Below are 13,001 nucleotides of genomic sequence, written 5' to 3'. Positions count from 1 at the left end.
TTAACCAGTGCTTATGACCGATTTTTAATTACTCGTTTTAGGTTTAATATGTTTCATCAATTAGTGGCTTCCCCCATCGGATTCATAACACGAAGTAAAGATAGGGGACCCTGTGGCTGCGACAATAGGTCTCCACAGGATATTTTAAATTTTTTCTTTTTATGCAAATATTTTATGCATCCACACCAATTCATCTTAAACCATATTTAAAAGACATGGGTTTTAGACAGACCTGAATTGCACTTTTGCTTATGCAACTTTTACTTAATGACCCCACTTTATTCGTGGTTACACAATTTTTAAGAGAAATGGTGAGATCCAGGAAATCTAGAAATGATTAAGATAGATGGGTGTTCTTTCCGTTGTGTGATATGTTTAAATAGGCTCTCAGAAAAACCAGTTAGCTCCGAGATCTATGTATAATTCAATGGCCCTGGAGTGTATATTCTGTTGTTACTTTTGCAGTGGTGATAAAATTAATTTGCCTTTTTTTATGAATTTGCTATTTTAATGTACTGCATCGTTTATGGCTGTATACTTTGCCGAATAAAGATTGTATTGTTATTATTATTATAAGAGTGACTCCATTCATATACAATAGGGCCCAAGAGGAGGGAAGTAGTAGATTCAACTCAATTTTTAGTTTCCGTATTGCATGACGACTGCGTTGTGTAAATTGAACACTTAGGTGCTGTGATTTCTGATTTAGGCTGTGACTAAAGATAATGTAGTCTAGAATAGACAGACCAGTGGTTCCCCTCCTTGTAAATTGTGCAGGGACATCTCCTTCTGCTCAGCTGTTCAGGAATACTCCATTTATTCCAGTAACCAATTGGATAATCAGTTTCCCTAATTTTTTCTTGGTGTAAACAGGAGGCTATCATCTAACTGTTGATTTGGCAAATGTCAGGCAGATCTTCCCGAAAACAAAGAAGGGATTGTAAAAAAATGTAACACCACTTTGCATTGAACAATTAGGGCACTGAAAACAAAAGTGAGGCTTGCAACAGCCTGCTTACTACATACTCAAACATACTCCAGTACCAATACCAATATGAATGCACCAGAGCAAGAATCCCATGGAAAGAGTCCTTAGTCCTGGCTACCCACAACACCCAAACACATATATCAAGCCTCTTTCATCATCCCCAGGTAAGGCACTACAGAAGAGTTTAGATGCTGGACAAAGCCTCAGCAACAGCTCTGCATCAACCACATGCCAAACATACTTGGGTCTACTGGTCCATGAGCTAACTCAATGCTGCCTGCTAACCCTTTTGGTGACTTAAATCTTTTTGGCTACATGTCTAGTATACGGTTCTCCGTAAGTATGCTTCTAATGTACAGGATCTGCTCATTGACATTCACACTCTAGCCTTGAGTGAGGACTACAATCTTAAGTCCTAGGCCCCTCTTTGATACCCTACTGAACAGTAAAGTAAATATTACTAAAATATTGAACTTCTCAAAAAATGTACCATCCACAGGCAGTTCAGTTGTAGGCAAATATTTAGAGGTCAAATTGAAGAAATATTAGTGAAGCGCCCAGGAACAACCAACCAAACAACTAATACATGTCCCTACCAGTTCTGGGTATCTAAAGCAAATTATATAAGTGGTGCTTTTCCACAGAGCGCTGACCAGGAGGCTGCTGATGCATATGGACCTATGATGTACAAGTATCCCAAGATAATGCCCTTTTTTTGCAGATGGACCGATATAATTCTTCCTGAATCAGAAGCATCTATGGGGTAATGCTAAGGGGATAACATTTCAGCTTCCCCTGTGCCATAGAACATGTCTAGAATGGCACATATTTGTGGAGAGCACACATATATACAAGTCAGTACTTGATGTGTCAGATCAGATGAGACACAACGATCAAATTACCTCCAATTAATACGAGAGGGATAATTATTTTTCGCAGGTATGCACTATGATTTATTTACTTATAGCTACCTTAGAGTGACTTCTTGTCACTAAAGTTAAGAACCCTCATGTATAGCCCAGTATAACTCAAATGCCAAAATCATTTATGAATATGAATGAGTTTTTGTGTAGAAAATTAATCAGAAGAACTAGTGAAAACACAATTGTGCCTTGGTTATTGCAAGAAGAATGTTTTGTAAATAAAATCTTTGAATGTATCTAATTACACGCTTTTTCTGTATAGAATTGTTTGTCCTGAAGAAGGTGATATCGTTATACACCAAAACGCTGCGTCGACAACTGTGATTTTTATCATTTTTTTACATGTGTATCGGCATTTTTTAATAAATGTAAATTTCAAATTTAAATGTATGGCACTGTATTGATGTTACACAACATTGATTTTATTGATTTGTAATAAACTGTTTTTAATACAACAAATTATGTTTTTTTTTAAAAATGTTGTATCCTCTTGTTTTCATTATATGTCTAAAATTGTTTAATATTGTATATTCTTTTACGTAGTCGGCATTTTGAGTTATGAGGGTAATATACTAAAGGGCTTTTTTAAAGAGTTGAACTTTTGGGACCCGTTAAGTTCTTTACACACATATATACATACATACATTGTGGCTGTAGGTAGTGTGAGTGCTGGGTAATGACGCGTCCCCAATGAAGGGCTGGTCTACGATTCAAGAAAATATCAATAAGGAATAGGTTTCACAAGAAGGAGTAAAATGAGCTGGGCATGGATAATAATATATTATAAAATGTTGCTGCGTGGGTGTGTCCTTAATTTTATTGACCATAATCACTAAATTCACACAGACCTCTTCCAAAGCGATGGCTAATATGTAAGTACGGTAACATTCTGTGTGAGCAAATTTGATGTCCAGCATACTCAGACTCATTACTCTGAGTGGTCCCCAAAGAATGCAATTATTGCCATACCCTGAAACTGCACACATATATTCCTGCAAAATGAAAGGGTAACTAGGTAATTACATTTTCAGGATGGGACTGGGACAGAAACTCAGAAAATTGAGTAGGGTGTAAGACAAGAGCTTTATACATGAAGGAAGCATTTGACAGATTAGTAATGCATTTCTTAAAAACAAAATACACTTTTGAAACACCTTTCCACCTGCTGAAAATACACCTTTTACATTTAAGCATGATTAAATATATAGACATAAGTGAGAATTCCCAGAAATCGCATGCTTTAATTATTTGAGAAATTAAATGTAACCCAACCAAAATCCTATACTCTAAAATCTACATTTCTGACATTCTTGCTGCAGCTTAGGGAAGTCTGTAGGAGGACCTGCGTTTTCTATTCTGAACACAAATTATTGTTTAGTACAATAAACATTAATCAGCCCATCCTTATGAGTAAGGTCTTCCTGGCCTTAATTCAGTGTTTTTATCCTGGATATCTATCATGGTTTTAGGGTTTCTAATGTTGTGATGACAGGAACTGATCATACTCTTCAATACGCTGTCTTATTAGCATGTTATAAAGTTATTCTGTATCTAACTTTGCTAGTTACAATCGATTTATTGAAATTTATTCAAGGTTTTAATTACATTTCCTTTCATCTACATGTGCTTTTAAGTTATTTTGCAATTTATTGGCGAGTAATTCATCCAAGTCCTTCACCAAGTAACCAGAGTCACTCCTCTCTTTGTCACAAGTATTTTTATTGCTATATTCAAGGTGTGTGACTTTAAGTTTCCATGTATTGATGTTTCTTCCCTCTCTGCTTAACCCCTTCGGTGCTGATGACAAAGCCAGCTCGTCATCAGCGTTACCTGCGCTGCGCGGATGAGGAGCTGGCTTTGTCATAAACAAGCCATTTTTAAAATGTTAGCACACAGCGGGAAAACGCGGTAGCGCTCATGAGGTTAAGGACTCTCTCAGTAAACGGTCACCACTCTCTTTTCTCCCCTCCACAGGTCCCACGTTCAGTCTGCAGTGAGAACTGTGCCCCTGGGTACAGAAAAGCATCACGAGAGGGGGATCCATTGTGCTGCTATGACTGTGTACCCTGCTCCCAGGGAGAGATCAGCAATGAAACTGGTTAGTCAATTCATCCTTCTCCTCCCTCACTCCATCCTCAGCTTTGGAGAGTAGCTCACTGTCTCAAACATGTGTGACAAAGTTGTGTAGTTGATTATCATTCAGGTTGCATTCGGTAGGGCTGAGTGACAGCTGGTGCGTGATGGAGTTTTTTCTTGTTTGGCTTGCCAATTTCAATTTTCAGTCACTAGTCAGGCACTCGGCAATATTTCTCCAAGGCTGGCGGTCACGGAAGGTTGCGACCATTTGTAGTCAAAAAGCTGTCTCTCATGTTGAAAATCTACTCAAGCAGCAGCAAAATTAACTCCAGAAGCAGCGCCTTCTGGCACGCCACTGGGTGCTGTTTGCGTGTGCTTCTTCAGTGTGGAACAAACTCCCAGGTCTAAAAATCAGCTCGAGCAGCACGACATGCCAATTCCACTCATTCACAGAAATCCGTGGAATCTTGCTGAGCTTTTATGCACCTCTGAGGAATTCCACAGAGTGAAACTCTGCGAGTTCTGACGACCCCTAGCATTTAGTAAGATTGTTACTTTTGTCAACAGAATACAAGGATTGATTGTCCAAAGATTGTCCCCTTTTTTAGGTGGACTATTTACTGCCACTTAGTAGAGGATGAATTTTCTAGAGTACTCAATTTTGGCTCTGGTATCTGCCAATGGAGTTAATCAAAAACATATAGGGGCTGATTAGGAATGTCAGACTGGTCTGTCCACCATCCAGAGTATTGATCCGACCACAGGATTACAATGTTGGTGGTCAAAACGTTTGGGCTGGGGGAAAAACCACCACCTCTAAAAGGCTCAAGGATCATATTGGGTGGCAGTTGGAGCCTTATCCCTACAATTGGAGCAGTGCCCCCCAACCATCCTTGAACCACAGGGGCCTGGCACAAGGTGCATGGTTGTTGAAAATATCCCTTTTACTATTGCGGCTTGTGCTGTGGACTTTTCCTGGGCCACAGCACAAGCCGCAATACAAAAAGGCATGTCTGTGACAACCTGCACAACAGTTGTATTGTAATTGGACTGTTGAGACTGTCGAATCCTTGTCTGACGGTGCCGTGTCCGAAACAAGGGCTTGTCCGACCTCCATCATGATGAGGCCCACAATGAGGCCCATATTGCTATAAAATAGTTTTCCAAGCAGAAACTCCTAACAAAGATTTCCTGGCACATGAAGTGTCCATGGATTCAGTTCAGATTGTCAGTGACAACAGTAGGACATGAGACAGCAATGAGATGTGTTGGTAAAACTAGATCTAGAACACTCAACAAACAAATGCACAATACAATTTTAGTAAAACAAATGCATATTTACAGTATATGCAATATAAACAGTAACAGCAAATAAAACACAAGCATCTTCTGTTAGAAAAATACATAATTAATTAAATTGCCTTTTCTCAGAATCAATTAAGTTGAACAATTAATAATTTGGCAATTATTAATATTTAACATAAAAAAAGTTTGCTACTTTTTCAACGCTTAATAAACTTTTCTACTTTTCCTTAGCTTTAACTAAAAGATGATTGCCACAGTCAGAATGGAGATCTCTCTATGGTAAATGATAGGGAAAGTTTCCCTGTATTTTACCAAATGGGGGTTTCACCCCAAGTTGCATAGATCTCTGTGTGGCAAAGTATATACAAAACTTAAAAACGTTATTAATCTTTGAAAAAATTCTGAAAAGATTTTTGCTACATAGCATTCTGTTAATTATATATTTTAATTTTAAATGTAGAACAAAAGAAACTACATCTAAAAAATAGTAACATAAATGTAAATTAAATATTAAATACATGAACATATCTTAAATTAAATTAAATGTATTTTGTTAAACTTTAAATTAAAACATGTATTCCTACCTACAGTAAAACGATTTCAGTATGTATTAATATTTAAAAAAATGATGTATAGAAAAAATGAAACGTAATTGAATTATATTGTAACACAATGTAATCTAACATTTTTTTTTATTAAAAACAGGTTTTAAAATGTTTTGTATTTAACTTATAAATATTCAGTTGAGATATTTTTTACCATTAGATTATATTTATTTATATCTTTAACTATTTCAAACGAATTTACTTTCATGTAACATTGTTTCCATTGAGTTTTTAGTTTAAGTTTCTTCCTCCATTATGTTCTATGGGAGGTGTGGTAGTAGCAGTGGTTGGCCATGTGTGTTGCTAAACTTACTAATAGTTCTTTTTGGGCAGAAGTAAGTTATATTCAAAAATTGCCATTCAGATTTATCCATGGAAATCTGTTGCAATAATTCCTGTGCATCTGGGACACTGCAAAAGATGTAGAATCTACCCTTGACCCTGTGCCCCCTGTGCCTTAAACAAATGTAGCATTTTGACTAATTCTTTCTGCCTTTTCTCTGCAAAAGTTGACATGTCCGAAAAGATGCAACCTAATGGGACTTCTGCTGAGGAGAACTGTCTTTGGTTAATGGCTTTTGATAGAATCTGTTCCTTGACCCTAAAATCCCCGTAGTTAACCAAGATAGTCCGTGGAAATTTAGCATTAGGAGGGAGGATGTGCCGAATGCGATAGGCTCTCATTATCATCAGATCACCATTGAATTCTGGGAGGACATTTTTCTTTATGAATGAATCAACCCATTGTAGAGACTACTGGCACTCAATGCCCTCCGGGATGCCCAGAGTACAGAGATTTGAGCACCTGGAATGGTTATCTAGCTCCTCCAACATATATTTCAGTGTGGTTCTCTGGGACTGGAAAGTGGCGACTTCGAGATTCATAGTTAACACTTGATCCTCCAATTGCAAAATCCTGTTTTCAGCCTCCGACAGACGTACCGGGATCTGCGCCATATTTTCCTCAATCTTAGTCAAGCGAGCATGGATTACCGCAATCTCAGCAGATTGGGAAGCTTTTAGTTCCCAAATTTCTTCCAGAATCAGATTAAGAAGACTCTTAATGTCCCATTATATGGAAAAAGAGCTACCGTCTAAAGAAGGATTAGTCTGACTTAAATTAGGCCTATCATCCGACTGCAAACCCTCTGGATCAGCATGCACAAACTCCACTGGTATAGTCAAAACGGACACCGCTGGGGCTACCGGAATAGAATGATCCAAAGACCCTCCTCCAGCTAATGGTCCTAACAAACCGGAGGATGGAAGGGAGGAATGACTACCAATCTCAGGATTTAGAGTAGCGGACATGAGTTCAATGAATTATCAACTAATAGGAGGTCATTACCTGCCATCTCCTGCTCCGCTTCACCCCAGAGCCTACCCGGCTTGGCTTTAAAGAATATAGGGTACTTTCTAAGATCTGCGGTTTCACCCACTGCTCCGTCAGGTGTCAGGTTTTTTAACTTAGTCGAAACTGAAAAAAATTGCGAATCCGCCGTTAAAGAAGCCAACCCACTAGGGCTAATGTTAGAGCCCAGAACCGCCGAGGCTGCTTCGTGATGGTCTTGTTTAATGGTCTCAGTACATGCCATCTCAACAAATTCAGTAAGGAGGGGCAGGTCTTTTCTGAAAGCGGCTGCATGATTAGAATTAGCTGCGGCCTGACCAACTTGCTTTTTAACCTTTTGTCCCAGATTTGGAGACTCAGACTGGGCAATTACTTTGGCTCCTTTAGTAAGCTTTTGCATAGTGTATTAATCGCGAAGCCCCTCTGCAGATCACTGGCCTGAATTGATGCCAAATTTGCTTCCTGGGACCTCCCCAGCGACCCTCAACCAAGTGGTATGGGGGACCCCCTATACCGGTGAGTAAGGACAAGACCTTCACTTACCCCCTCTTGGAGCAAAACCTGGAGTCTCAAATATTGTCCAAAGTCCACGAGTCCGGGGGTCGCAGCAGTCCCAGCGTCCGTGGAACCAGATCGAAACCGAGAGTGTCCTGGCACTGTAGCCCTGCCAAGAGTTTTCAGCCTTACATTAAATACAAACTCTCCAAATCCAGTATAACAGAGGGCATACGGAGTTTTACCCCCCAAGGCACCTGGAATGGCTTTGCTTGCTACCCCAGGTTGACACAGCTCCAGAGTCTTAACAAGCAGTCCCTGCTCCTATTCCAGCTCCTCGCGCTAAGAGAAACTGGCAGGGCAAAGCGCCGAAAAGGGGAGGGATAGAAACTCCTTTCCTCATTGGCTATAGCAAGACTGCCCACTGCTGTAACAAAGTGGGCCTCAGGCTACCCGCTGATATGATATATCAAAAATGGGCCTCTGTAACGCCGCGGCTCCATAGCATCAGGATGGATGGCGGTGGATTTTACAGCATCACATGCGGCTCCTCTCAGCTGTTTCTTTGGCGTCTGAGCTCAAGCGGAAGTGAGGGTGTGTGGTTGCAGCCTTTATGAGCTGGTCAGCACCACAATGTTACTCTTGACTTACTTTTAAGGTTTAAGTAGTCAAAGATGAGAAGTCCACCTATTTCTTAATTTTAGAATTTATCTTATGTTCACCTTTGGAATAAGTGCTCTTTGAGACACAGGCAAAGAAGGCTTGAACCATGCATCACTATGTAAAGGTGGACACCTTTAAGATGGCAGCCATATTCTCAGGCAGGTGTCTACCAGTTCATCATCATACCCGGAAGCATATCTTCACATTCTGAGTATTTCTACAGCTGTCTTGATTTAGTCTGGATGCTGATTGATGACGGTGTTACACACCTTTGACAAGTAAGAACAGCAACAATATTTTATGTTTTCTTTGGTTTTTAATGCTATAGCATCCGTTTTTGTCTGTCTGCTGTTTTTCAGCACAAGTGTTGATTCACGGAATACAAAAGGGTGATAAATATACCCAGATCGCCAAGGACAATTTAAATATATCACTGGCAAGAGTAAAGTAGTTGTATTTGGTTCATTTTGATCTACCTAACATAATCAACTTTATGTAAATATCATCTTATTCATGTTTGCCGTTTACAGACTATTGAAGTAAAGGTTACAACTGGCCATAAGTTAATGGCAACATCAATATCATGACCTCCGCCAGGTTCAACTTGAAGTTAAAAGGTGGTAAAACTTTAAGCTACCTGGCCATCAAAGCCTGGAACAGCATGCCCATACATTTGAGAAAACAGACCCCAGAGAAGCCCTTCAGAAAACTTCTTAAAACTTGGATCTATGACCTCCCCGACGACTTGACCAGAGCTGCCATTTAGCCTTCTTCTCACCTTTGAGTCTGGGTTTCAAGGATTCTCAGCGCCATGATGCTCCCTCCGGAGCGAACGCCGCGCTCTAGAAATACCCCTTCAAATATCAAATATCAAATATCAAATATATAACAACTGCTTTTTTTTTGGTATTTTTTTTTTTGCGGAGTTTTATATAGTGCGAACTAGACCCGAACCGAATCAGGTATCAGAGCGCTTTACATATTTTCCAGTTACGTTACATGAGGACACACTTCATTTTAGGCATGGTGAGATTAAGTGATTTGCCCAGAATCCCAGGAGGTATTGGCGTCGTTACCGAGACTCGAACCCAGATCCCCAGGTCCGAGGTCGAGCGCCCTAGCCGTTAGGCAGATTGGGCAACCTCTTGCCCCTAACCAGACGCACAGCTTGAACGCCTTCTTCTTTGGCGGTCATGTATGCCTATTAAGTTCCTCCGTGTAATCATCTGAATCCATATTAATCATCTTTTGACCTTCATTTCGTTTTTATAATTTGAATCCACCTTCGGTAAATATTGCATGTTTTCAAGTTTCTAATATTCAAACTGTGCCCATCCAGGCCTCTTGAAAGAATACGAATGATGCAAAGTTCATCACCAGCAGTGTTTTATTAAAATCCCAATGCATTTCGGGCTGCGAAGCGCTCTTCATCAGGGGTAACTATGAAATAAAAATAATTGCCACTTAATAATCTAAACTCAGATACACATTTTACTTCATCTTAAGACACAAGCCAAAACTTTTTTTGATCAAACACATTGTCAAATATGCATTGCCACTTGATGTTTTCATCAATGTAATCTTTTGTCAGCACTCCCATCCCTGTCATGCTACTTATATAATGAGTTTCACAGTAAAGATGAATGGAAGGTGCACAGCACTTGTTGATTTAAGATTGATTGAAAGTTTACGCAGGAGAGGGTGCACTCGAGGGTAGTGTGGCCGTCACACACCTTGAAATATCAGTAAAGTAGTGTAAGCAAAAAGATTTGCATTTACATCCCCTCGTGGAGGCACTCCAACACGATCATAGAAATGACTCTGTGTTTTTTTCGAAACTTAGGTTTATTCCAAGCTTGTTTCAAACATTGTAGAGTGATTTTCACCGTTTCATTAGTTAGTAGATATTAACATCATATCAATAAATAAATAAATTGTTAACTGGCCCATAATGATTTTTTTGTTATATTCCCTCACCCTGATTCGGGCTCATTTTTCCTTCTTTTCAGCCTCTCCTTGATAAAGGGCGTGTAGCCCGAAATGCATTGGAGAAATATGGTTGTTCATCGTATTGATATGATGTTAATATCTACTAACTAATGAAACGGTGAAAATCACTCTACAATGTTTGAAACAAGCTTGGAATAAACCTAAGTTTCGAAAAAAACACAGAGTCATTTCTATGAACGTGTTGGAGTGCCTCCACGAGGGGATGTAAATGCAAATCTTTTTGCTTACACTACTTTACTGATATAATGAGCCAATACCTCCTCTTAACCATGTCGCTAACTTTTTACTCACCCCCCTCCCTCCGTTTATAAGTGTCCCTTCATTCCCAACCTCCCCTCCTTCCCTTTGTCTTTCTTGACGCTTTCCTCACAACACTCTCACCTGCTTGTTCTGAAACATTAAGGTCACCATCTGTTTTTTGAACATCATAAAACAACCTTTGCAATACTCCGTTTCTCGTCCTTAATGCCTCTCTGTTTTCAACCCAAGCCCACTGATTGCAACACCTCCGGGTCACCATTTATAAATGAAGACATTATAAACCCTTCGCTTTCTTTCACTCTCTGACCTTTACATTTTCTACTCGTTTCTCCCATTACTCTGTGACACCAACGTTTACTCATGTTTCCCCATGTCTTATTTAACCATATCCTTGCAACAAGCATCAGAACTCATCCCATACCTGCTGTAGAAAGTTAAAATCCTTCCGTTCTCAACATCGTCACGAGTCGTGATTAATCACCACATACCTCCTCCCTCTTATCAACACTCTAAACCTCCCTCTTTTCTCCCAATTGGCCCAAAGTGCAACTTTTCCCGCCATTGCACCTGCATGTAAATTAAATAGACCACGTTGCTCCTGCATGTTGATCAAATGATTCAAATGATTACACGGATGAACCTAATAGACATACATGACCACCAAAGAAGGTGGCGTTCAAGCTGTGCATCTGGTTAGGAGCAAGAAGTTGCCCCATCTCAAGCAGTTGTTGTTCTCTCCAGTGGCATTTGGGCATGCCACATTACCAGTCTGCACGCATTCTTGGAATACCTGGACAAACTTTGTAAAATACTGAATACGTGGTGTGCATCCCAACCCCCTTGATTGCACATCAATATATAAGCCACATATATCCTTGTCTCATTGCTGGCGCAAGTAAGAAAACCTTTTTCTCATTTCCTTGTTGTTTTCTTATGGATTGATTCAAACTTAAATTCCCCTAGTTAAACAACATCAATAACATAAATGGTTATCTTTCCCATCTATTTAAAATAACCATGGCTTATGATTTACTCAATACTCATCAAGTATCTGTTGTTAATCATATCTGTGATAAACCAAAGAACTTTTATGATGGTTGCTCTACAGATTGAAACATTTAGGGACAGATATATCAAGCCTTTTTGTATTTGCAAAAGGGAGACTAGCAGAATCTGCCCATTTGCAAACGCACCAATTGCTTCTCCGATGCAGCAAACCACATTTTGTGATTATGTAACCTGATACCGAATTGCAAAATGGGTTTGTGATTCGGTATTAGGAAGGGGCGTGTTAAGGGCGTCCCTCCCAAATCGCATCAGTAAGTATGAATGTTTTGTGACCACAATTGAGGTTGCAAAACATTCACATTTTACCAACTACTTCAAGTAGATGGTAACACATTCTCAGAAGGGAAGGGGTATCCAAGGGACCCCTTCCCCTTTGTGAATGTTTGTAAAATAATTTTTAAGAGCAGGCAGCGCTCCCAAGGACCACTGCCTGCTCTTAAAAAATGAAGAAACATTTCATTTTTCGTTTTGTAAAGTATCTTGTTTTTCTTTAAGGAAAACTGCCTGCTTTATAAAAGAAAAAGATTGCTTTATTGAAAAGCAATCACGGGCTTTGTGGTCTGCTGATTTTTGCAATTCTTAGGGGGTCACAAATTGCGACCTACCTAATCATTTTTTATGAGGTAGGTCATTTACGACCCCCTAGTAATCACAAGAGGTGTACTATACACGTTCATGTTGCATTTTGCAATTTCCTTATAGAGAATCCTTGTGATTCGCAATTAGGGAATCACAAAATGCTATTTACATACTTCAGTCCCTAATATCCTTGTCACATTTGATGGGCAGATAATTGATTTAGTCTTTCTAGATTTCTCTCAGGTATGCATTATCCATTAGGATAAGTAAGCTTTTTTCATTATTTTACCACACAATTTGTGGGTGAAGGTCTCTCCACTTTTTTCTATTTCCATTCATTATCTTTCTGTGATGAATTACATTATTAATTTAAGGGAATATTACCCTTTCACGTCAATTTAGTTCCCTTTTGTAACTTATTTCACTTTTCCTGGGTGTATATCTCTTTTTTCGAAGATGTCTTTTGCTGACAAACAACATTTTTGTGATTATTCCTTAAATATGGGGGTATTCAGTCTACATGTGAAATTTTGGGTCCTGAAGATGGTCTTTTAGATGCTTTATGACACAAGACCAAACGTTGACATACTTAACCCATTTTTCCATAAATTGTTATATAGGAATTATTCACTGTATGTTCAATGATAATTTCTGTTCTGTAAATAACTCACAGAAGC

The 13,001-nt window shown here is 39.2% G+C and overlaps 1 protein-coding gene across 1 annotated transcript in view; it reads left to right on the top strand.

The window, feature by feature from the left end:
* LOC144774103 (vomeronasal type-2 receptor 26-like) overlaps positions 1–13,001 on the top strand; it is a 40,126-nt gene that overhangs the window by 9,114 nt on the left and 18,011 nt on the right. Inside the window, exon 4 of the mRNA XM_078659129.1 lies at positions 3,881–4,009. Coding sequence (XP_078515255.1) covers positions 3,881–4,009 — 129 coding nt within the window. The remainder of the gene's footprint in view (positions 1–3,880; positions 4,010–13,001) is intronic.

Source organism: Lissotriton helveticus, chromosome 8 (assembly GCF_964261635.1).
Source record: "Lissotriton helveticus chromosome 8, aLisHel1.1, whole genome shotgun sequence".
NCBI classification, from domain to species: domain Eukaryota; kingdom Metazoa; phylum Chordata; class Amphibia; order Caudata; family Salamandridae; genus Lissotriton; species Lissotriton helveticus.
Note: the sequence above shows the minus strand (reverse complement) of the source record. Positions and strands in the feature narration are given on the sequence as shown.